The sequence below is a fragment of the Mastigoproctus giganteus genome, chromosome 5 (genome assembly GCF_048544385.1).
Source record: "Mastigoproctus giganteus isolate SK-2022 chromosome 5, ASM4854438v1, whole genome shotgun sequence".
Classification (NCBI taxonomy): Eukaryota; Metazoa; Arthropoda; class Arachnida; order Uropygi; family Thelyphonidae; genus Mastigoproctus; species Mastigoproctus giganteus.
The window spans coordinates 56,473,552-56,500,537 of NC_143579.1; the positions used below are offsets into that span (position 1 = coordinate 56,473,552).

The following is a 26,986-nucleotide window of genomic DNA, read 5'->3' on the forward strand; positions in this document are numbered from 1 at the left end:
GTGGGTTTCTTTCGAAGGTCGCGTTTAGGGGGCTTTCCTCAAGGAAATCTCTTCTTTATAATGAAGATTACAGGAAAGCAGAGTTTTGCTAATCTAATAATTTTTATGGAAACGTGAAACTGGAGATTAATAATTTATAATATCTATACGAGTAATCTAAGCGAATTTTAGCAATTACTTTTTTCTGGCCTTAATTATTAGCTGAATATTAGATTATCACTAAAAGCAGATTCACTGAATTTTAATTCAGCCTCCATTTCAGTGAACTATGCATATTAATATGCACAAAGCATATCCAATCGCCTTACTCTGTAGGTTAAAAACCATCCTCAGCTGTGGGAGATTACTGAGAATGTTGAACATAACTACAACGAAATATAAAAATATCCGCCACTTCCTAGTAAAGAACAAATGTTCCATGCGTCTAGATAAACAATTGGATAAACAGAAAGAAACAGGGATGCACAATATCAAGCTGAGTCATATCTTATATAAAGGGAATCAGAAAAAAAGAGAGAGATCGAGACAAAATGACTTTGAAAGGATATAATTTTTCAATTGCACTGCGGACTTCTCAGCTAAACTAGATATTAAAGAACTGAACCTCAACTCGAATGGATTTTAGCACAACGTACAGAGATTTGATTGAATTAATAAATCTATTTTGTGACCTGATGAGACCACCTTGTTCTGTTCGTTCAAAACACTCATCAGTTTAAAATGCATTGATTAATTCAGGTTAAGTCTAATAAATCCTGGAGGTGTTCATCAATTTGGCTATCTGCAGCTGCACACTTTGCAAGTTGAATTTTGAGAAAGAATTAATCATGAAAAGAACGGTTTTTTTAGTAATTAAACTGTAACTACAATGAACTCCTTAAAATCTGGAAATCTTTGGGGATTGAGAGGTGCCAGAGTTTAAAATTTTCAGGATTTTAGAGAGGTAATTTTAGTGGTTAAACACTTTTGATGGAGCACATTTCAATAAATAGCGCAAACCACTAAACTTGTTTACATTTGTAAGCATTTATAATGATTCTTTCCATCTGTTTTTGTGGCCACCAAAGACTTAAATTTCATTTGTAACGAGTTGAGATGGTATTGCACTGCTTTCGACAGATAGCATTCGCTGGATTACAACTTTAAAAACTGATTTGGTATACTGCGTGGCAGCTAACATCGAACAACTTCTTGACAAGTGTCTTGTCTGCGTGTTGTCACTAGACTACCTGCTAATAAAAGACCCGTTAGTTCAGAAACAGGTTGACTCAGTAATTTAAAAAATAGCCATATGTTTGAAAGTGATGCAGTATTAAGGCAACGCGTTGCAAAGGTAAGTTGAAATACATGAAAGGACAGTCTTTATAAATTCCTCTTAATCCTCGATATGTTGGATTTTAAAGAGATTAGTGTATTAATTATGACTTTCTAAATGCTCGGGACATTTCATTTTATTATTATTTATTTTTAATTTATATGAAATTTCTTTGGAAAGAAGAGTGGTAAATATTTATACCAGTTACTTACTCTTTCCATCACAATAAACTTCCTCTTCAACAATATCTTTACCAGAGCCTGATCACTCAAATTGGATTTAATTCGGCTAAAAGTAAATATAAGCACCATACTCTCAAAGACACGAGTAAGAATAGTCTCGTACTCATTGAGAAATTTCTCAATGCTTTTTTAACTGGTTAAAATTACCCAACTCTCATTCTTCATCTAACTCTCTTTTAAATAAAATTAAAAACAAAAAGTTTTTATAAAATAGTTTAATATTTAATAAAATATTCGAAAAAATCCAAATATTTAAGTTATTTAAAAATATATTACATTCAAAAAATATATATTTTAAGTATATACCTTTTTTTATTAATTTGTTGCAAAGTGGATCATTTGGACTGAGTTCATTAGACTGTATTTTCGGATCTTACATGTCAATAACTGTTCAATATAGCCAAAACCAAAGCTGGTTAACGTGTTCACACTTTTGGATTATTTATTGTAACCTAAGAGGGTTTTCTCTTTGAACATTGGTTAATTCTCAGATGGCGTTAAAAGGAGTAAAAAAATAGAACGATATGTTCCCATAATTCATTCTGAAAATCTACAACCAACAGTTCGTCTAACGATGCCAAAAAGCCCATATTTATTAAAAATGACTACCTTACTTTGAATAATGTTCTTAAATTCATCTATAACTCTGTTAAATTTAGAAAAAATATTATTAAAAACATCTGAAAAGACCCTGCAGCAAGAATCAACGGTATTATTTACGATTGTAATAACCTTTTTTTAAAAATGACACCATAATATAATTGCTAATATTAAATATCTTTTTATTATTAAAGAACCCCTCTTACTTTCTTATCTATCAACTCTTTTGTCTTCTGTTGGATAAAACGACTACCACCAAACTTTCCACGAAACAAACTTTAGCTATTATTTAACATCATTTATTATGTGAGGTATTAGGTCAAAGACCGAACTAATAGGGCTGTCCATTACAGTTCTGGTAATTTAGAGAACTAGTAATAACGTTTCTTATGCAGTTAAGGGTGTGGCACATTGTACACGTCTGAGATTTGACGAGCAAGCGTCTCGTTTAATCCTGATAGTGGTGCAGTGCAGAGAGAGAGAGTTATGATGCTTCACATCATGGAATCTCGAATTAGAAATCGTCCCCTGCCGACTCTGTCCGGTTTAGATCCCAACTGTACTAGATTACCATCTGTGAAGCATGATGGGTCATCAACTTCCGCTGAAAGAAAAAGCACTTCCCCCATAACTTTCCACCTATGGATATTGCTTCCTTTTCTCTATCACTGCTCTCCATCTACGAGTATTTAGCCTGAAGTGGTTCAAGTAGCTTTTATTTTCATAAGAAAAATACGCTTCATACATCCTCTGTTACATTCAACTTTTCTTCTTGTCACTTATTCCTAAAGCTATTAACGATTTTTATAACTTCTTGGTCACGTGTTTTAACAAGTATTCCCGCACTTCTTTAAAGTTTAATTTCTCACTCAGAACGAGATGCGTCTCTTTCTCTCTCTCTCTCTCTAAGCCTACAATTTTTATAAGAACATTTTCTACCCTCCTGGGATTAATTTATTAACGTCATGAAAAAAAATCAAAGTCAGGAAGTTTTATATGATGCTAAACTCGTTGCTTTTGATTTTCATTGGTTACCATGGGACCAATTATTTTATCAATGTTTTATTTTGATAAAAATATAAACAAAGTTAATGCCCAGGAACGAAAGGACTTGTATATAGCAAGTTACCGTCACCAACTTCTTAAATCAAAGGACTGCTATAACACAACATAACAAGAAACCATATTTACAGGATAAAATTAGCTTACATGTAGACTGGAAGTTAGAAATAATCTGTTACTTGAAATTCGTAATATTTAAGTGGCACAAAGGTTAATGTGTGGTGTGATTAAAGAAAAGGGTCGAGGGAGGGGAGGACTACTACTCGTAGAGTTGCCATTTGTCGCAACATGTTCTGTGGTTCATCTAAGCCAAAAAGGAAGACAATTTCGATCATATGTACATATCAATCGTACTTATTGTATTTTTTTGACTCGAAGAGCATTGTTAATTATAAATTTGTCCCGTATGATCAAACAGTGAATCAGAATCATGAAAATGCCCCTGAACACTTACCGTTTCCTATTCAAGGATTGCTTGCGAAGCACTCTATCAATATAATCTCCCATACTTATTTTTATCTTTGTTTCCCAAAATTAAAGCCCCCCCCCCTCCGAAAGAGCATAGATTTGCAATAACTGAGGAAGTTATTCCGGAATCCTTCCAGAAATTGCACAGTGTAGGTAGAGTCAAGAATTCCATTTCGAAGGAGGTTTATCCGGTAAGTTTTGCCGTTTCCCAAATATTGGTGAAGCCTCGGAACTGTCTGATCACACCCACTTTATGCACAACTTTTTAAAAAAGAAAATATCCTCAGAATAAGAGTAATTTATCAGTACTTAGATGGATATTTTTACTATAATTAAAACATCTATTACTCTGGTATGCATAATTTTGTTTTCCAATTCTAATTAGTAGTAATTTTAAAAAATCCAAACCATTTTTATCTATCCCGTGCAGTTTTTTATTTACAAACAGTAAGAATTTGTATTTTTAGATTCACATTCCGCGATATGCGTAAATACTGCTTTAGTGACTAATAGGTATCGACATATTAGGTAGCTATATAAACCTGCTAAGTGTTTCTTCCTCATTCAGTTGTTTCTGGTAGAGTCCTGCTAACTGGTATCTGCTCTTAACGTGATTTTCATAATCTGGCTTTGCGAGAAATCCAAATATATTTTGTTACATTTGGCTGTAGCATAACATCATTTGTAAAAATGCGTATGCCGCATATTTTGGAATTAAATTAGATGATCAAGGTTTGGTTCCCCATAAAGTGTGCCGTACATATGTAGAGGATCTGGGGATCATTAACAAATCCCCAAGTTTCTCAGATCTCCAGGTTAAAGATGCCCCCTCCCCTAGACTGCAAATTTTGTTGCATAAGTGTAGCAAATTACAAGTCAAAGAACAAGCAGTTCATTGGTTGCATCCACATTGTCACCTCTAACGTCAATATTCAAGGATCTTCACGGATCCTGAGCTTTCCTTAAAATGTAGACTGTAATTAATCCTATTAAGGTTACTTTATGAAAGATTAACACTGGCTTTCTTTTCAATCTAAAATTTACCACAAAGAATCCGAATGATTTAAAGGTTTATTTAATTTACACTTCGGTTTACTTTTTTTAAACTGAAGTTGATATTTAACATTGAAATAACTTATTTTTATTTCCGGCAGCATCCTCCTTTACTCTGAACTTGTCTAATCAGGAACAAGGTAATTTTCCCTCTGAAAGCTTCGTGACGGAAGTTGTACATATATTATCCTTTAACTTTTTTATTTCCTTTAATGAGATTATAAATATAAAAGAAAATATTGGAAAACTTCTTAAAAAAGGATCCAGCTGAGAGGGGAAAAAATAACCACACACTTCATTCAAAACAGTAAAATTCACCCATGATAAGAAATATAAAATCTCTTAAGTTTTTTAATTACAGTTATTTTAATTCTTGTAAATAGCGTTAATGGTCTTCCTTAACTTGTTCAATCTCTCAAAAGTTTAATTTTGAATAATTCGATCCTTCTAGTTTTTATTTCTGCTTGCGTGTGCAACCTTCATAAACATCTTACTTGGAAGGTCAGACAACGGAAAGAATGCACGCCTTAAAAATCTTACGTGGGCATCCAATTATTACCATATTCGCTGAGCAGTTTCCACAGACTGCGAAGCACACGATTTATCCCTATAATAAAAATTTGCCTCGACTCTCTGCCCACCCAGGTAACAAGGCTCATTATTTGAGTAACACGAGTTCACGTACGAAAACAATAGCACCGTTACCAGCAGAAAACTTAATGATGCAGCTTTTCCATGCCACTGACAAATGCGAATTTACCATGATTTATCTAAGACTGAGAAGTTGCCTTCTTGCTATAGCTATGTTTGCACTTCATCACTCCGTTGTCTCTAGCCAGCAAGGAGCTCTCCAAAAGTCAAGAGCATGTGGAAGATGCTCAGATATGCCTCATTGCAACGCGTTAATACTGATGGTAGTTAAAATCCATGATTTTGATTAATTTTAAGCATTGTTTACAGAAATGGTGTGGAATATTGCACCAGAGACATTTTTATTTTTCTCAATTATTATTAAGAAAATAAATACACAGTCTATGTTTAATAATAATAGTTAATTTGTGTTTCAACTTTTTATTTTATATATTAATTTAATAAAGGCAATTCTAAATTATTTTGATTAGTCAAAGTCAAGAGCATGTGGAAGATGCTCATAGATGCTTCATTGCAATGCGTTAATACTGATGGTAGTTAAAATCCATGATTTTGATTAATTTTAAGCATTATTGTTTACAGAAATGGCGTGGAATATTGCACAAGGGATATTTTTGTTTTTCTCAATTATTAATTTAATAAATACACGATAGGTCAAGAGCACGTGGAAAATACTCAGAGATACCTCATTGCAAGGCGTTAAATATAGTAGTTAATATTAATTTTTGTTTACAGAAATGGTGTGGAATGCGCACCAGAGGCTTTTTTTTTGTCAATTATTACTAAGAAAACAAATCCGTGTTTAATAATAAGATTTTATAATAATAGTTAATTTGTGTTTCAAATTTTAATTGTAAATATTAATTTAATAAATGCACTTCTGAATTTATTTTCATAATTTTCTTATAAATTTAATTCAATTTATTTTGCTGATGCAGGTGGTTCTTGAGAGAATAATCTCCATTTCTCGAGTGCTTTTACATGTCTGTCCGTCCTCATGTAATAACTCAATTTGTAGTATATTTATATTTGGCTTAAGTAGAACGGTTTATCGAGTTATCCGAAATTTCATTAAAATGGAACGAATAGAATTCTTCCTCTTATTTCTTTGTCTCTCTATCCGTTTACGTATTTGCATATAATATGCGAACATTGAGTTGTTATATATAGTACGTAATATCCCTGCTCCAAATAGACGGATTTTCATGAAATTTTATATTTAGCTCTATAGGAATACTTAGTCAACCCACCCCAAATGTTTGCTACCGTCCACTGACTGGAAGAATGAATAGGCAGCATGCTCGATACGCAGAAACAAAACTTTCGGGTCTCGAATAAAACTCGTTGCTTTTCTAGTTTTTTGTTATCAGTTTATTAAATATATAAATCGTGAATTATCACTATTTTCTAAGTGTATTAATCACAGCAAAGTTAAATACGTGTTCTATATCAATTGTTATTAAAATCCAGGAAGAAATAAGTAAACTGCATTACGAAAGCATTGACAGTTATACTATGATTGCTTAATTTATTAAAATCACAGACTGAGATAGGTATTGCATTTCACGCGCTGTTGATTATAAAGTATTATGGAATGAATAGAAGATATGTGCAAGTGAAGAGAAAACAATTAATTTTACATATTAATGGTTAATCAAGAAGTAATCAATTGGTAACAAGATAATTATTTATTTAATATTTACTTACAGATAATTACCTATATTCATTTTAATTTAATCATAAAGTGGAAATTGATAAATGCGTGAAGTTCTGGATGCAGAACCTACATTCGATTTCAATTTTATGTCTAAGAACGTTTACTTTTTCCCCCTTCTTTCCCTTGCCTGCTGAATTAGTGCACCAAGACTGCAGTCATCAGATTTTCCTACGAATACTTAAATTATCTCATTAGGGTCGGACGTTCTCTATCTTAGTGGTAGATGTCCAACCTTGTAGTAGGGATGTCCGATCCAAGGAGGGAGAAGTTTATCAGTAACCACACCCAACGAACATGCTGTCCTCTGGAACAGCATTTTTAAACTATTTTTTTTCCCTGTGCCCTAAAGGAAATATCGCATAGCCTGAGTTCATCCAATTATCTTGCAGTGTCTAGATTTGAGCATTTATCAAGAGGACTGAAGGAGTATTAACTAACCAATTATATATTTTTAATACATGACCAGCTCGGTCCAATTGTGAGGCTAGGCAAGCCATTTTAAGTAATCACACAAATCCATCTTTCTAGCACATTACTTAATGAATTTTAGGTCGGGTTACTCCTAACTTCATCCATTAAGTCTCATGTCCTATTTTATCGACGCACTCTAGACACCTCCCACTAGTGTCATTTTTTTTTCTCCTGCTAATGAGTTAAAAATACATCGCAAGTTATTATAATTCAAAGTTCCTATCGCTTCGTAGATGTTAGTGGTAAAGCCTTAAAGATTTTAACTACGATAAGGTAACTCGTTGAGTTTTACTCTGAAATTAGAAGAAAATTGGTTATGTGAAAACTAAAGCACCAGTTTTTCATCCAAATTCAGCTGCAATTCTGGATAATTTCTGGTTTTTCATAGTTGGTGTTAATCTGCGTTTATTAGTGAAACAAGAATTGGAACAGTCTACTATGCGAGCATCAGGTGGTAGAAGAGAAACAAAAATGAATGACCCGTCAAGATTATCGCATCTTGGATGAACAGACAAATAAAAATAAGCCCACTTAACATAATCTTGACTTTGAGTAAGTAGATGCTACTTAGATCCACTTTATTAAACTCCAATAAATATCTGCGTATTACTTCATCCATGCAGATGATACCAGAATATCGAAAGCAGCTGGATCTTTACCATATCAAAAAAGTAGCCATTATTTTTCTTTTATAGTTTATTTTTATACCAGTTGTAAGCGAAATGATCTGAGAAGCTTATTAAGCAAAGCTGTACGATCCTAAAGGAGTCATAGTGTTTCGTTATCTATATATATATATATACGGGGAGTGGTAAAAATAATGGAAACACCTGATATGAAGTGAGTAGTATTTGTAATGGCTGTATGACATATTTATGAACATTCAGTGAACTTCATAAAGCTTAAATTTATGGCAGAGCCCGCTATTGCCAAGCCACTCGTTACTGATGGAAATGATGATTGGAAACAAGTTATATTTTTAGACGAATCATCATCCGCACTTTTTCCAACATCAGGAGAGTTTACGTTTGACAAATGCCAAAGGAAGTGCATCATTCTGAGTGTCTTATGCTAACCGTCAAAGATGGAGATCAACAATGGTCTGGGCAGCAATATCTTTGTATTCTTTAGCGCCTATCATCACCTTGAACGGGTGAATTACTGCCACTGATCATCTTGATATTCTGAATGACTAGCTTCATCACGTGGTGCAAACATTGTTTCCACAAACGATACCATGTTTCAAGATGACTCAGCCAGATGTGTCCAATCTTGGTTTGAGCAGCATGAAATGAGACTAAGCACTTCCCATGGCCTGAACAATCACCAGAATTAAATATTATTGAGCCACTCTCAGCATATTTGGAGAGGATAATGAGCAGATTTTCTCCACCTTTATCTCTCAAGGACCTCGAAAAGCTTCATGAAGAACGGTCCATTATTTCTCTTAAGACACTTCAAGATTTATTTGAATTATTCCACGCAGAATAAAAGCTGTTTCAAAAGCAAACCGTGGCCCAACACCATATTAGTGCATACCTGTAACTCTTATCGCAGATTTTTCCATTATTTTGTCCATCCCTATATTTTTATAAATAGCTTGTATAACAGTAAACTGGTCAAATGTTACTTACAGAAAGTATAATCCTGATATTGCACTTTTCCTGAATGCGATCACAAAGTGTATCATTAATTTATTAGAATAATTATTAAAATATGAAAATAAATGGAAGAATGCAAATCAAAAATTTGAATAAAATCATATGACTAAAGCGGCAGCCAAGACTCTTTAAACTTTTTAAGGTCAGGAAAAAACCACATGAATACTAGAGCCAAATCACGAAAATAGAGTGGTCACTTTATTAGATATTGCCCTTTTCGTGAAATGGAGACCTCGTTCAGTGATAGCATCACTTGTTTGTACCACGAGATTAAAGCAGGTGGATAGAAGATAGTTATGATTTAAGTGACTTTGAACACATGGTGGTCGGCGCCAGACGTTCCGGTATGAGTACCTCAGAAACTGAGACCTCGCTGGGGTTTTCATGTACGACTGTGACTCAGATGTGCCGAGACTGGTACAATAATCAAATAACTTTAGCAACGGCAATCCTGTTCTGGAAAACAACTCGTTCGTGCGAAAGGCCAAAGAAGGCTGTGGTGACTTGTTCAGGGTAACAGAAAGGATAGAGCCAGTCAACAATCCAATACAAGAGTACTGGCCAAAGTGGCTATTCTGAATGCCCAACTCGTTGGCTGGAGATGGCTGCAGAAATAATTAAGCAATATTGAATGATCAGGAGCTTGAGTCGTGTGTCGGAGACACGGCTCGAGTTGGTTGTCCCAGAGATTGCAATAAGTCACTGAAGAGTTAGAATTGCGATGAAATTCTTTAATGAAATTATTGCTAAAGAAATAGGTAGTATTGAGTAGATATTGCTGACAGAAAAATATCAACCTAGTTATTTCAACAGGGATGTATATTCCTGATTAGAAATGAATTAGTCTTGTCAAACTTGTGTTTCCTAGATGGGGAGACCTACCTCCTCGGGGCGGGGATGAAAACTTGTTATGGGGGTGGAGAAGTCTTCCCGCCGCGAGGCTAAATGGCCAAATTTCACCTAATTGTTATTTAGTCATAAGTTGACTCTTACGTTGTAGTAAGTTGATAAAACTAACCAGATATAGTTTAAGAACCTTCACAACATAAAAATAAGTAGCATATGGGCGGAAGCCCGGGTGGCTACTTGATTAGGACTTGACAATGCCCAACTCGTTGTACCTTGTCTCAGATGGTGACATTATAGCCAACGACAGAACTAGGATAAGGAACTCGAGAACAACAACAAGGGATAGTTTGTTTATTTATTTATTTATTTTTTTTTTTGTATGAAGGTCGTCCGGAGCCTTTGTGTTACAAATCCCGGTTCCTCCTGTTTCAAGCTGATAGGAGTATCCAGACCATGGCGAAGACATCATGAGCCTTGGTGTCTACTTCATATGTTCATGGGCCCATCCTTCCATCTGTTCACAATACAAACTGATGATGGTAGTGTTGGGTGTTTTCGGGGCCATATTGGCCCCTTAATACCAGTGGAGCAAAGTTTGGATGTCACATTACCTGTAAGTTATTTTCGACCAAGAGCATTCCTTCATGGCTGCAATGTATCCAGCGAATGGATTCTTCCAGTTGGAAGAACCCATTCACTGTATCCACTGCATCATTCAACAGGAATTCAACATTCGTGGGAATTATATAGAACTGGTTCCAAAGAACATGCGAGCAAATCAGCCTAGTGTGATGGCATTCCGATTCACCAGTTTTCAATTGCACTGAGCACCTGTGGGATGAGATGGAACGAGCACTTCGATGTAGAAGTCCCTCGGCCATCCAATTTACAAATTATGGGAAGTAATTGACTCAAAATGAACCTCTGTGGTACGCTTTAAACACCTCACTGAGCCCACGCAGGGACGAATCTGGGCTGTACTGAAGGCTTAAGGGGGGAGGACCTACTCACTAGCCTATTAGGTAGGTGTACCAAATAATGTTGCCACTTCGTGTATTTTAAATAGAGCATATTAACGATGATAAGTTAAATGATATCGTATCTTAAGTGAAGTTTTATTGCCAATAAAATTTAATAATGAAAAATCTAAAAAAAAAAACAAATTTGTATATGATATTTAAATCGCATGGATTGCTTTTCCAGTTTACTAATTTCTTCCATCTTTCTTTCAGGATTAGATCCAAGGTAAAGTAAAGCACTCCAAGTAGATTATTGCTTAGTTTGTGGAAAGAGAAGAAAAAAAAAAAAACAATGGAAAAATAAAGAGTTTTCTATGAACTTTGAAGAACTGTTAAGAAGTGTTAATTCTATACTCAACTTCCTTCAGTTATTTCTTTGGTGATCGCGTGACAAAAAGATCTGCTACTCCGGGTGCTAACGTATCGTCCACCTAGGAGCTTAGACTCTGCTTTTGATGGCTTCGCCATGGCAATAATGAACCCGAACTCTGTCTTATAACATGGAACCACCCGTTAATATCACTGAAGTTTGTGATATGGAGGGCAGCAGTAACGGAAGTGGCTGGAGTCGAACAGCACAAAATAACACAGCAGCTGGACTATTTGCTATGCAGTTAACTGGTATTTTCTTAAAAGGTTCCCTCTTAGTGGTGATTATCGTAGTCACCATAATTGGCAACCTCCTGGTTCTAATTTCCATGTTTCTTAACCCGTCGCTGAGGACGACAACGAATTGTTTCATAGTGAACCTCGCCTTGGCGGACCTGTTGTTAGGTGTCAGTGTTCTCCCCTTCTCCGCCAGCCTTGAACTCCTCGAAAAAAAGTGGTTTTTCGGTCAAGTTTTCTGCAACATCTGGGCAGCTACAGACGTACTATGTTGTACTGCATCTATCCTCAGCCTTTGTGTGATCAGTATAGACAGGTACATCGGTGTCACCAGACCCCTCACTTACTCCACAATCGTCACCCACAAACGTGCAACGGTCAGTTGTGTGTTTGTATGGATCCTGTCATTCGCTATATCCGTCGGACCCCTCCTAGGATGGAAGGACCCTCCACCCGAAGATCCTTATGCCTGTGAGATGACAAAGCAGACGGGCTATGTAGTATTTTCCGTCTTGTTCTCTTTCTACATCCCCACTGTGGTCATTCTCTTAGTCTACCACCGAATCTATAAAGCCGCGGTGCGTCAGACAAGGTTTCTTGAGACTGGAGTTAAGGTTGTAAAAGGTGCTGGAAAATCCCATACCGAGGAGCTAACGCTTCGCGTGCACGCGGGAAACAGCCACCTGGTTACAACCAGCAGGACAAACTCTCAGAATGGAAGTAAGACACTGCCTAAATTGATTCTACCGGGCCTTCAGGGACGATTGGCCAAGTTTAGAAGACAGAAAAAAGCTGCCAAGACTCTTGGAATCGTTGTGGGTGTGTTTATACTGTGCTGGTTCCCTTTCTTCTTTCTCCTACCACTCAGTAAGTAGCCAATCTGGATTTCGTAGAAATTAGATTTAAATATTCTTATTTTACACCACACAACTTGTATAAAAGAAATTGTAAATGCAGTTTTGAATTTCCCATTTTAAAATATAATTTCGTTAATTAGCTACGTATATAAACAAAGAATGAAGTTTATTTTTCTCCTTCTTTCCATTTTATTTTCTTCATTATGGTAGGTTTAAAATTGTGTCAGTGACGAGACCAAATTGAGTTCGAATTTAAAATCTTTTGCCATCATCTGTATAGATCAGTTTTAATGCACCACATAACAGAATTTTTCCATCATTCCGATTTATTAAGCTGTTAGACATTCATGAATTATTATAAACGGGTAAAAATTCCTCGATGACTTCACATTTTTTTTTGTTTTTGATCGACCGCAGCAGGAAGCGTAAAATTAACTATCATATTAAACTCGGACGATAGAGAATTCATTTAAAGGGTACTTTGTAGATTGAAATGGAGTACCTGAATATGTAGCAAGTATGATTAAAAAAAAAAAAAACCTGGACTAGAAATTCATTATAAGAAACAGAGAATCAGATCAGCTGCAAGTGCATATGCACAACCACAGCTCATACCATCTCAAATATTTAGAGATACATTACTCTTATAGGTGTCCCATTTTGTTTTGAATTGGATGTATCCTCTAATCGTGACAGTTTACTTCCTTAATAGTGTAATCGTTTTTTATTAGTTCGATAAATTGTCATTTAATATTTTTAAATAATTACATATTAATTGATGTTTGATATGCTTAAATAGTAACAGGCATCCTTTAAATTGAATTAGACTTTTATTGTCCCCCTTTAGATTTATTCAGTAAGAGTCATTGAAGAACATTAATATTATTAGGTGCGTTAGGATATATGTATCAAGCACCTATTGTCTTCACTATGTCTGTCTGTCCGTCCGCTTGTAGTAACTCGACTAGTGCTTGGATTTTCATATAATTTTAAATTTGGTTTTTAGAAACATTTGTCGAGTTATATTTCAATTTCATTAAAAACTGAACCAATAGAAATCGTTTTTTTCTTTTTGTTATAAATCAATTATTACTATTTGTTAAAGCACCTGAGATGTATTGCAAAGCTTAAATTACAGCATAACCACAAAAAACAGTCTAAAATGTAATAAATATCGTATTTTTATAATTAATCAAGGCACCAAATTCTTGATGTTATAAATAATTTTCTAGTTAAGTGTTCCAAAAGTACACTTTAATTAAAATAAATTAATAAGCGTGAGATAAACATCAAAAATTGAAATAGATTAATTTTCTAAGGTATTTGGAGCAATTTTTAATTTATAAATTTAAACATTAAAAATGACAAATATTTAAGTAATTTTTATTAAGTTGGAAGAACCTTTTTGCTTACGTTAACATTAGTTTACATCAACAAGAAAAGCGTGTTTGTGCTGCTTGTATGGTATTTAACGTTTATTAAACCGAAGGCACAGTCCGGAACTGTCCTTTTGTGAACAGATGTCTCTGTCTATTAAACGCTCAGCAAACCTTTCCTGACAGTTAGGCTGCACTGCCAGATAATGAACGAAGACACTGAGTTACGGGAAACCTGCCTTTTGTCAACACTTTGCACTATTTAAAGTGCAAAGCGAACATAGATAAATGGTAGAATATTTCATTTGTTTAAGCATACTGGCAAAGAGAAATTCTTAATCGTTCTCTAAGAATAAGCGAAATTTTGTCAATGCGATAACAAAATAATTTTATAATAACGGAATAAACATGGTTAAATTTTCCTTAATAAAAAAAATCTCATTTTAAATATATATATTATTTATCTAAATGGAATGAGATGAGGTGCCCATTTAAAGATGGCTCTTGAATGAATCTTGGAACCCCAAGAATTGAAGATTTCATTGTAACCACAGCTCTCGATTCATAACGGGCCTTTCTATGGAGGGATATGACCAAAATATGAACCTAATCAGGGTTCGGAAAAAACTCCAACTAGGCCCCTAATGAGTATATACATTGTCCCAGTACCACAGTTGAAAATAGTCTACGATCTACCTTTTTATTCTTCCCATAATTGAGTCCATGCTCTCTTGGGTCCTGCTTGCTAAGTAATATCAAACACGTGTTCCCCTCTCGATCTCATGCAATAATTAAAATAAAAAACTGTAATTATAACTTTTTAATAATAGTGTATGTAAAATCAGCTTTGGCTGAAATACATAAGCGGATGTTTAAAAATACATGCCAGATAAGACTACTCGTAAAGCGTAATGGATACTATCAGAATATGTCAAAATGGCTATTAAAAGTGAGTTTTTCAAGAGAAAAGAAAAGAAATACTTGCTATTATTTCCTATTTTAAACAGTATTAATGGTTAATGTTGGCAGTGGCTCTCAGAAACACTTATGCGTAAGCTAGTTTTGACTTTTCCAGATGGTAGGCACTTTTTTTTCTTCCCAAATGTGCCGTACAGAGAGTTAAGAAGAAAAGGCAAGCCCCTGAGTATTACAAAATGATTGCGCTTGCACGAAGAACAAGGTCCAGTTACATCTTTGTAGTAGATTAACAATCAGGGTCCGGGCAACTCTCCAACTAGGCCGCTAACGTAACATTAAAAGTCTTTTAAAGCTACAACAAAGCCGGTACACTTCATATGAAGTAAAAATAATATGCCCATATCTTAATAAAGCTTTGTTTCTAACAGGAATTGCTCTGAATAGTATCATAATAGCTCATTTCTCTCTCTTAAAAATTTAAAAAAAGTTATTGAGCAATCGGAAACATTACTTAATGTTGCCGTTGATATAAGCATATCAGGTTCACCATTGTGGTCCAATTTGTAATATTGTGGTTTATTCCAACCTTTATAATACTTTTTATTATTACTGATTATTAGAAGCATACCTTAAAATTCTTTGGCCAAAGTTTAGGATCGATTCCAGCATTCCACACAAATTAAAACATAAATGTTAAATTAAATATCTTCTCTAAATTCCATGCCACATAATTGCATTTCGAAATCATGCTACGAAATCATGTTATGCTTTTTTCTGTCAAATACCTATTATTTTTACTAAATTGTTAGGTTTTCAGATATAGGTTGTATTATATTGTTTATTGTACTAAGTATTTGGTGTCTTTTTTTTATAAGCTAAAATTTTAAATTACATTTTCAAATATTTTTAAGAACGATTGTAGCCATCGATAGATTTCTGTAGTTACAGAATTTGTTTATCTTATTCACAACAAATAATTTTTGTCATCTTTTCTTTAAATCTACAAGTTTTTGATAGCTGTAATTGTGATTAATCATTAAAAAACCCTCAAAGATTTATAAACTGTTTATAAGGTACGATCAAAGCTGTCCCAGAAACAAAGAGAACCAGGATGAGCCGAGGCCATCTATTTCTCTTACTAGATTCTTCATCTTTCTTTTATCTTGACTAAGGTCTTCTTTCAACACATGACATGTAGATAAATCTCTTCAAGGCAACATGGTACGCATGAGGTAGTAATCTAACAATGAACACAATAATCAACAGAGGGAAAAAGAAACAAGTTTGTTCATCCACTCTCGCATGTGATCACCAGGGGGTGCTCAATGAGCCATGCATCTTTCAGAAAGCAGGAGCCGCAATTATAAAAACACAAACCAAAGGGATTATTTTAATTATTTCTCATTGTACAGAGGTTTTTATAGCGAACATTGATTTCAAAAGAGAAATTATATTTAACAAAAATGCTGTCTTTATCAATTGTGTGCCATGAAGTGAAGAGAGAAATGTAGGCTGTTACATTTATGGTTTTATTTTGGAAAAATATTTAATGATAATTACAATAATAAAGTAATCTATGCATAATTAGTGCAAATATTCTAAATTAATATTCTAGAAAGCGACAGGTAGCATGAGACATCCTATGGTGGTTGCGTAGGTAATCAGAAGTTTGTGAGATTATCAAGTCAATATAAGATTCAAAATAGGAAAATTTCAACGAAATTGGGTAGAAAAGGTTAAAGTTGTAATCCCGTGAATGACTGGAAAAATTTTGGTTTTTATTTTTTTTTCTCCAGAACGTGGCTGAATCAGTCTGTCTCAGGCGAGAGTTGCATGATATTTTCTCCCAGGTTTTTCCTCCAGCAAACAGACCTAAAATAGGCGCAATACGGACACAATACGTAGTATTCCCTAAAAGAAATTTTAAAAGTTACGTTCTAACACGAACTAAGGTTGCAAAGAGTATTATCCAAGCTTGTCACTATCCGCAGTACTGTATGGTCTCGTTTATCCGGCTGCACTGAACTCAACTCTACTATACACTTGATTTACAATTGGTGTTTTTATCAATGAGTTATCATCTAAGAAAGGGGCTGCTATATAACTGTTTGTCACATCTGGAGTATGGGCTTGGCACACCTACGGTCCTCAGCTGGGTACCATCATTCTTCTCTTTCTTGGTAATTCTCTTCTCTTCTCTCTCAGGGTAATTCAGGATTTTTTTTTTTTTTTTTTTTTTTGGCTGGTGCAGCAAAAATCTCAGGCTTCCTTGCACCATACGGCTAATAATAATAAATAGATTGGAATGCGAGTTACAAAGAGGAAGGAAGCATCTATGGACAGAATTGGTAAAACGGTGGCAAGAATGTTTGACCAATTGTGTGTTGAAGCTGTAACGAAAAAAAAAAATTTCCAATGGTAATAAAGAGTGGGCAACTTGGTTTAATCTCGCTCTCCAAAAAACTTGTCTTTTGATCGGACATGGTTCCTTTTTTTTTTTTCAAATAAGGGAATTTGGAATCGATGAGCATACTCTATGTACTTGCAGATTCCCAAAAGAGTATTGCGATCTGAGGGGACAATTAATTGAAGCTCCTAATCTCTATTCCCTTACTCCTGGATGTGAAAAACTGTTACTTAGTACAAAAGGTTTTTACGCACTTCGAAATTTTACAATCCAACTATTCAGAAGGAGGATCTTGTTGCAGTTGGAGGAGCATGAGCCAAATTGAGTATACTGAGTTATGCAAAGCCATTAGAAAGAGACTCAGAGAGGACATAAGATTTAACACAAGAAAAGTAGAAAAACCATTAAGGGAAAACAAAGTATTTAAATCAGCAGCCATGAGCACTAATACAGAAAGACAAATGAAACTGAAGAATAGCGATGGTGTACTTATAAATAGCAGAGAAGGCATAATTCAAATAGTAGACTACTATAAAGAGCTATACAAAGAGCGAGGGAATGATGCCAGCAGTGGGGAAGATGGATCAGAAATTAGTAACACATACTACATACCTGATATCCTTCCTGATGAGGTAGAACATGCGTTGAAGAAAATGAAGCACCAGAAAGCCCGGGGGAAGATGAAGTTACTGTAGAGTTGTTAAAATTCGGAGGAAGAGATATGACACAAACTGACAAGACTCTTCACAAAATGCATCAGAAAAGGTAGAAAAGGAGTGGAACAATGCAATCATAGTTTTGCTGCATAAGAAAGGAGATAAATTGGAAATTATAGACCAATTAGCTTGTTATCCCACTAAAAGTTGTTCACAAGGGTCATTACTAACAGATTAGAAAGAATACTTGATGAGAATCAACCGAAAGAGCAAGCTGGCTTTAGGGCAGGATTCTCAACTATGGATCACCTTCACATAATATCACAGCTAATGGAGAAAGAAAATGAATATAAAACACCATTATGCCTGGCATTTGTGGATTACGAAAAGGAATTTGACTCCATACAGCATAAGGCAATGTTTCGGGCACTGGAAAGACAAGGCACAGATACCCCATACATTATGATTTTGAAGAAAATGTATGGAATGCTACCTCCTTTATTAGACTAGACAAAGACAGTAGCAAATTTAAAATTGAAAAAGGAGTTCGACAAGGAGACACAATATCTCCGAAGCTGTTTACTGCTGCCCTTGAGGAAACTTTCAGAAGATTAGACTGGTCGCAGAAAGGAATCAATGTGAATGGAGAGTACCTAAACCATTTACGATTTGCAGATGACATTGTGGTCATAAGCCACGATCCCAAAGAATTAGAAAAAAATCTTAATCAGTTATGCAAAGTTAGTAAGGAATATGAATGAATATGGTTAAAACAAAAGTAATGATGAACAAGTATGCCACAGAAAGGATATAATGATTGAAGGATCAGTAATTGAAAAGGTGGAGTAATATACTTATCTGGGACAAGTGATTCATTAACTGTTATAATGATAAATGCCTGGAAGTCAAGAGAAGAATAAATTTTGGATGGATAGCATTCAGGAAATATAGTCGGATACTGAGGAGCAATATCCCACTTTGTCTGAAATGTAAAATAATGAACCAATGTATACTCCCCACCTTGACTTATGGAAGTGAAACTTGGGCACGCACCAAAAGAATGGAAAAGAAGCTGAGAACTACACAGCGAAGAATGAAACGAATTATATTGAGAATCAGACTGTTAGATAACACGAGAAACACTTGGATTAGGCAGTAAACTCAGGTAAATGACATTCTTATCAAAACTAAAATGGTCTTGGGCAGGACACATAGCTTGATGACAGATGGACTAAGAAAATAACAGACTGGTACCCAAGAGGAGCTAGAAGAAACCTAGAAGACAACAACGGAGATGGACAGATGAAATCCATGAATTTGTGGGTAGTAAATGGATGGCCATTGCACAAAACAGAAGGAACTGGAAAGTTGCTGGAGAGGCTTTCATCCTGTAGTGGATTGAAAATGGCTGATAATGAGGAGGAGCCAGATACTGGCTGATAGTTAAAAAGGGCTTGAAAAAACCACGTAATATTATGGGACAGGATGGACCCAGAATGGGCGGTACCGTGCTGATTACAGGTGGGAGTGTACTTTGTGAACACTAGGGCTTGATTTTGGTGTTCGTAGGCCCTAGGCACTGTCCGAAATGTGCTGAAGGGGTGGTGGTAAATGCTTTACCCCCTTCTGTTTTAACACTGACTGCGAATCACGTCAATTAACATGACTCAAGTTTCAACTATTATAAATAATAAACCACCTCAAATTGAAGGAGCGACCATAACTTTGATTCTTCTAGTTTCGAGAACAGTCGCTAGATAGCGTATGCGTATTTAATTGAAGCTCCTAGAGTCGATTTCACACATGTTTTCTCAGCCCGTTTTTCGTTAGTCACAGTGAAAAGAGTGAACTTTTTTTTCTTTTTTTTTATTAAATTTTCCCTTCCTTCGTAGGCCCTAGGCACTGTGCCTAATAGGAAATCCGGCCCTGGTGAACACTACGACTTAGTAATAGTATTTTCCATATACTTCAAACGGCAGGCTTTTGCTACGCTGCAAAAAAAAAAAAAAAAAAAAAAAACCAGAACGAAGTAGATTAAAAAAAAACAAATTATGTTTCCCTCCTCAAACAGGTAAGCATCCAGTTGACCTTTTGAATTTGCTCAAACTGTCAGCCTCAACTACCTCCTGGAAGGGCAACTTGTTCCTACTATCAACGACTCGCGGGCTAAAAGAAAACTTCCAACAATCTAATCTAAACCTCAGGCGCTGTAATTTGAATTTTTGACCACTAGTTCTGGAATCTTTTAGAAGAGTGAAAATTCCACTACTAATTCCTCTCAGAGCTTTGTAAACATCAAGGTCAACTCTGAGGTGCTGATTGCCAGGCTCTGTAGCCCACATAATCGGAGTCGGTCCTCATACGGTCGTCCTCCTTTTGCCGATTTTACCATTCGAGTTGCCCGTCTTTGGACCCTTTCAAGAAGCTCAATGTCTATTTTCGGATGAAGTCTCCATACTTGAACACAGTATTCCAAATGTGGTCGTACAATTACCTTATACAGTTTGACTATGACGTACCTTTGTCTCTACAGAATAGCGTTTGACAAATCATCGATAGGACACCATGGGCTTTCCTGTTTACACTGTTCTATCTCCCCGTAATGAAACTCCCAGATCCGTTTCCTCCTCTGCTGTTTTTAATTCAACCCCGCCAAATGTATAATTTATTTGTGGGTTACTATTTCCCAAGCTTATAGAGTAACCTCTCAAATGATTAATCAACCTAAGCAAATGATTTACCCTTGAAAAAACAACCCCTGGCTTGTAGCCGTGAAGGGTATTGTGCCTTTTGTATGGAATAAAGTTCTTCAATGTTGTGTGTCCTTCAGAATGCTATATCTATCTAAATGTCCCTGGATTGCACTCTTAATCACTGGCTCTAAGATTTTTCCTACCAATGAAGTCAGTTTAACCGATCTGTACCCCTACCTTTCCTAAATACATTACCAACTTCGCTCTTAGAACGGCTTTTATGTACTGGCGATACATTGATGCTTTTCCAATACAGGGAATATCCCCCGAGTCCAAAGATGCCCGATGCCCTCATAATTAACCTCAATGGTTCGATGCGTTCCCTGGCGATTCCCTCAAACCCAAAGGGTATATGCCATCAACTCTGGAAGCCTTACTTGCCTTTATGCTTGATTTGTCTTAATGAACACAACCATCTGTTATTATGAAATCACCAATTTCATAAAGCTCAGCCTCACTCGCACAGCCTTTTCTCAGCATGAAGGGTCTTTCGCCAGTAAAACAGATGCAAAGTACCTGTTCAATTCATCCGCAACATCAGCTGGGTTGTCTAAGACTTTCCAACACCAGTACACAAGGGTCCAATCTAATTCGCATTTTTCTTCCTTGTATTCACATACAAGAAAAATTCTTTGTCTCCATTCTTTGCTTTTTTAGCCAATGCTTTCTCATACGCAGCCTTGCCTTCTCTGACTTCATTTGTGGTATTATTACAGATCAACTTGTTCCTGTTGTAAGCTTCAGTACTTTTCATCACTCTGTAACTGTCCCATGCTATCTTTTTCTGCTCTATTCGACCAGCTAGTTCCGTTGTTATCCATTTTGGCATCCTAATTCTGGATTACTTTATGGTTTCTGGGATTTTTGCTTTAAAAGTATTCGATAAATCAAATATATTCGCCATCCCACGGCGATCCGCCCAGTTTACAGATGCCATACATCGCCTAAAAACATGAAAGTCACTTCTTCTGAAGTTAAAACCCGTGCCTTTATCTACTGCAACATCTTCATCTTCCAACTGATGATTGCATGTTCACTTCCGGACAATGGTTCTTGTACTTTAAGCCTGCGATGCCACCTGATTCGTTAATAATGATGAGGTCAAGAATATTCTCACCCCTAGTACTTTCTCTAACACGCTGGCAAATAATAATCATCTACTTTATTTAAAAAATTTTCCCCATCGTGTGTTTGCCTCCCACTTATTCCAATAAATCTAGGGAAGATTGAAGTCGCCCATAATAAGACATTCACGCTTGCTTGTCCATTCCATCTGTATGCAAACACTCTCGTCATAATCTTCTGTTCTGTGGATTACTCCCACTCTGATTGTTCCTTTCCTTCCAACTCGCTCACATCACAAAGATTTTGTGTTGGCAGACGTAACTTCAGACTCAGCAAGAGCTCTCTTCGCACTCAGGCATGCTTTTGATGAAAAGCATGACTCTTCCACCCCTTCCGTCCTTCCTACCTTTCCATACATACCGCAGTAGAACTCTTCATCACCAATTTCTGGGCGGGTGACACACCACGTTTCTGTTAGGCCATTATACCAGCATTAGTTGTCCTAGCCAGGAGTTCAAATTCAGCCATTTTATTGACAACACTCCTAAAATTACTGTAAGCACAGTTGAGAGTAAGTAATCTTCTATAGTTTACTGCCCTGATACACCAAGTTGTTTGTTTGTATCCCAAGCTATATCTTCCCTCTCATTATAACCATTGCTACCCTCAGCACATCTTTGTTGCCACAACGTCGACTGTTGGGGTAACAAACAAGAATTCATGAAGTTAGTGCAAGCATTATTTTGACCCATATCAAAGGAGTTCTGAGGAACCTCGTGATACATCCTAACAGGTGATTCAGAGCTGTTGTTGAGGAGACAGCTGACTCATTTCAGTCTGGCTTGTATCGGAGAAAATTGGACTGTAGTGGAATTGAGACAGTGCGAGCTCCATTGAGACTGGCCCACCTTCCCGTGGTGTGGACGAGTACCCAGAATCATCTGTCCAGGTGACTGATGATTCTGGGTAGCCAAGCGGTCAGACACAACAATAGAACACACACATAATACACACAAACATACACTACTTATTTCTGGCCCTTCTACAGTGGTACTGTTCACAGAGATACGAGGCGGAGATGAACTGACGTTCTAGGTGCCGCCCATTACAAAAACACATGTCCACATGTAGTGGATGGGTAAACTACCACGATGATCCTGTGGATTGCATTGTGGTTACTTCCTCAATGAATGAACTGTGATGTTATTATGCTTCCGGGGAGTGTAGTGGAGGCTAATTGAGGTGTTGACTGTTCACGTTTGAGGAAATAGTTTACTTCTTCGTTGTGTGCATAATTTCTGGTTTAGACTTCTATTACCTGCATTGAACTTCTCATTTTGAATCTTCACAGTGGACTTGTTTGCTATTGGGTTTTAAAATCGGTAACTAAGGCCATGTTGCTCCGTGTATATCGCCTGAATGCTTGTCCTGAAGTAGATTTTTTTTTTTTTTTTTTTTTTTTTTTAATGATAAACCGAGGTTTCGGAAGGGAAAACCATGCTTTTCTCGCCTGGGACCGACTAACTCAACCACATTTTAAAAAAAAGCTTTTTTTTTTCACCAGGTGTAGGGCGGACAGCGATCTTACGAACTCTGCTACCACCAGATCATATCGGAACCTTTTATTGGGACTTTATAGTGTTAGCACCTTCATGGTATTGCATTGTGATACGAACTTTAAATTGACAAGGAATTGACTCTCTATGAAGGAATCCGAGTTATTTTTCCACCAACACTGTGAGTGATACAGCATTGTAAATACGTTTCTGGTTGCCTGGAAAGCTGGTTCGGACCGTATATTAAAATGAATAAAACATATTTCTCTATACATTAAAAAATTTTTTTTCCTTCTAGTGACATTTATTCGAGCCAATGGGAGACGAGAGGGAGGGACAATTACATCACTATATATTACATAGGTCATTTCCTGATTAGATTTCTATCGTTAAAGTACACTGTGCTGCCCCTATTAGGTACACCCCAGCTGTGCACACAAATGGTTTGTCCCAAAATGCTGCAATTCACATGACCACAATTGTGGATATAAATGCAGCAGAACAACCTTTCTAGTATCAGTTAAGCGTACAAACCGTAGCAAGAATGGGGGAAAAGGAGTGATCTAACGGACTTCGAACGTGGCATGGTAGTAGGTGCAAGACGTGCTGGACAAAGCATCTCTTAAACGGCAGTTCTAAACTTTTCACGCACCACAGTTTCAAGGGTGTATCGAGAATGGTGTAGCGAATAGAAAACATCCCCTTAACGGCACTTTTGTGGAAAAAAATCGCTTGTTGATGAGAGAGGTCAGAGGAGGATGACTAGAACTCTGCAAGCAAACAGACGGGCCACAATGTCGCACATCACGTCAGAATACAACCTTGGTTCTCAGAACAAAATATCGCAACGGACCACTAGTCGCACTTTGTCGCGAATGGGCTACAACCGAAGGTCACATCGCGTACCTTTTGTTATCAATGAAGAACAAGAGAGCATGCCTCCTGTGGGCACAGCAACACCAGCACTGGACTATCGAGGATTAGAAAACAGTTGCTTGGTCTGACGAGTCGAAGTTCCTGTTGCACCATGTTGATGGAAGGCTCAGAATTTGCCGAAAACAAAATGAATCCATAAACCCGTCATGTCTGACAACTACTGTGCAAGGTGGTGGGGGGCAGTGTTATGGTGTGGGGAATGTTTTCTTGGCACACATTGGGTCCATTGATACCCATAGATTCATGTCTTAATGCCACATCATACCTAAGCATCGTTGCTGACCAAGTGCATCCGTTCATGTTGACGATTTATCCTCAGTCAGATGGTTACTTCCAGCAGGATAATGTGCTAGTGCACAAAGCCCGAATCACTATGGAATAGTTCCAGGAACATGACAGTGACTTTTCTTTGCTGCAGTGGCCCGCTCAGTCCGCGTATCTCGATCCTATTGAACATCTTTGGGATGAGCTGGAAAGGGCTGTTCGCTGCAGGCCTACACCTCCGTCGAATATCAAGGAACTGCGTGACACACTCATGTCTGCATGGTACTCCATTCCTGCACAACGTTTTCAGCGTCTTCTTCAATCCATGCCTAGATGAATTCAGGCGTGTTTTGAAGGCTAAACACGCTACTAAGTAGGTGTACCTAATAAAGTGGCAGCACAGTGTATTAGTTTAATGTTGTTATTATTATACAAATAATAACATTATACAATACAAAAGTATACAAGTACACTGGTGTGCAAAACGTAAGGACCTATTTCTAAAGGTTACAACCACAAAATCTTTACATAAGGTACTCTTTACTGATGAGAGTAGATTCAATTTCAGCAGCTAATCTGGCGAGAGGTTGGCACACGGTATCACCCCCCACACATCACTGAAAGGGATCGGTTAAGGTGTTCTCGTCTGGGGAGGTGTTATCTTGGATGGACGTACACAACTCCAGATACCGGCAGGCCGTACTGTAACCGGTGCACGACACTGTACTGAGGTAATCCTTCCCCACGTGCGTCTGTTCCGAGGTGCCATTGGCCCCGAGGTCGTGTTTATGGATGATAACGCCACACCCCATCGCACAGCAGCTGCTAATATGCTTTTGTAAAGTGAGGACATTGTTCGTCTGGATTGGCCTGCCCGTTCTGCGATCTAAATCCCATCGAACACATATGGGACGCTCTGGGGAGACATCTAGCGGCACGTCCGCACCGACCAGAAAATTTTCACTAGCTGAAGATGGCGCTAACAGAGGAATGGACGGATGTTATCGCAAGAACTTATCACCAACATTGCTCTAAGTATGGACAGGCGGTGCAAAGCCTGCATCGACATTAGGGGTGGCCAGATCTCCTACTGATCACCTCTTCCCTTTGTTCCATCTTTGGCAGTGATGCATCTGTATCATGGCAGCCAGTGCTATGTTGTCATTTTTGAATAAAGTCCCTCTGTACCGTTTTGTTTCGTTGTGTCGGTGTTATTTCCTTCATTATTTCTGTAACTCACGAGATTCCTTTGGTATGCTTTTCCCATATCCAGGCCACTCCTATGGGAAACTACAGGCGAAAACCTGACTGGACCATAAATTTTGCACACCATTATATTTACAAAAAAAAAAAAAAATAAAATATTAAACTGTTTACAATCGTACCTCTACTATATCGGGACGATGTGTTCCTTCATCAGCTGATATTAATATACAATAAACATTACAATGTAACATGAAATTATGCCGGGCGTGGTTATGTGTTAGACAGTGAAGTACATGCATGAGGTTGATGAACGTTAAATGGAAGGAACACAAATGGGTTACTGGGCAGAATCGGACACTTGCTGTTTGACAATGTAGAGCGTGTACGTGGGACGCATTGCCGACGGTCTTTGCATTGCGAGACATCTGCCTCCAGCACAGTCACCAATCTCGTGCATGTGCTTCACTGTCTAACATATCACCACGCCCGTCATCAATTGATGTTCCACGGTAACTTTTTTTGTATATTAATGTCAGTTAATGAAGGGACCCAATATATTTTGTACTAATAGTTTAGTGTTTTGTAAATATTCCGCCATCGCTTCTCTGAAGATGGAGAGGCGTTGATGGAACGAGCTAAAAGAGTGAAAAGGACTGATGCTTTGGAAATCATTCAAAGTACAGTATAATGAACGAAAACCCTTACGCGAAGATATTTAAAATCCCTTTACGAATCTGGCGAATACAAAGAAGTGAGTTTGGCATTAAGAAAGGGGTTGGCGAGCGAAGCTCCCTCCCTAGTATATATTATTTTAATATTAAAGATAAATGAATTTTGCTGTTTCTTTACTTACTCATTTACAGCAATGTTAGAGCATATCCTATAAAATCAGTACTATGCATTTGATCAAAATGTAGTAGGTTTTAAAAAAATTAATTTAAAATAAGTTTTTACGAAAATTTTCAATCCATCAAATACTTGTCGAAGTTCCTACTAATTACCATATTCTACACAAGACAATGTTTTAGACACTTCTGGAAATTAATATTTTATGCTCATTAGCTACTTCAGAGCCAAATTTAAGACTTTTGGGAAACAGTCACTGAATTAATAAGCGATCATTATTTTCCACTCAAAAGTAAATAAATTACTCATTTTTATATCACATATTAATTACTAATGTTAACTTTTAATGAAAGTACGATTCTTTTTTAAAACAATAAAATATTCTGACACCAGTGGGTATATTTACAACAATATTAAAAAAAAAGGTTGCAT

At 36.7% G+C, this 26,986-nt stretch overlaps 1 protein-coding gene across 2 annotated transcripts in view; it reads left to right on the forward strand.

Annotated features, from left to right (window-relative positions):
- The window catches only part of LOC150085412 (alpha-1A adrenergic receptor-like), a 146,647-nt gene that overhangs the window by 91,435 nt on the left and 28,226 nt on the right, over positions 1-26,986 (forward strand). For both annotated transcript variants that reach the window (XM_090373209.1, XM_090373208.1), the window contains exon 2: positions 11,322-12,581. In XM_090373209.1, the coding sequence (XP_090229335.1) occupies positions 11,609-12,581 (973 nt within the window). In that variant the 5' untranslated portion in view covers positions 11,322-11,608. The remainder of the gene's footprint in view (positions 1-11,321; positions 12,582-26,986) is intronic.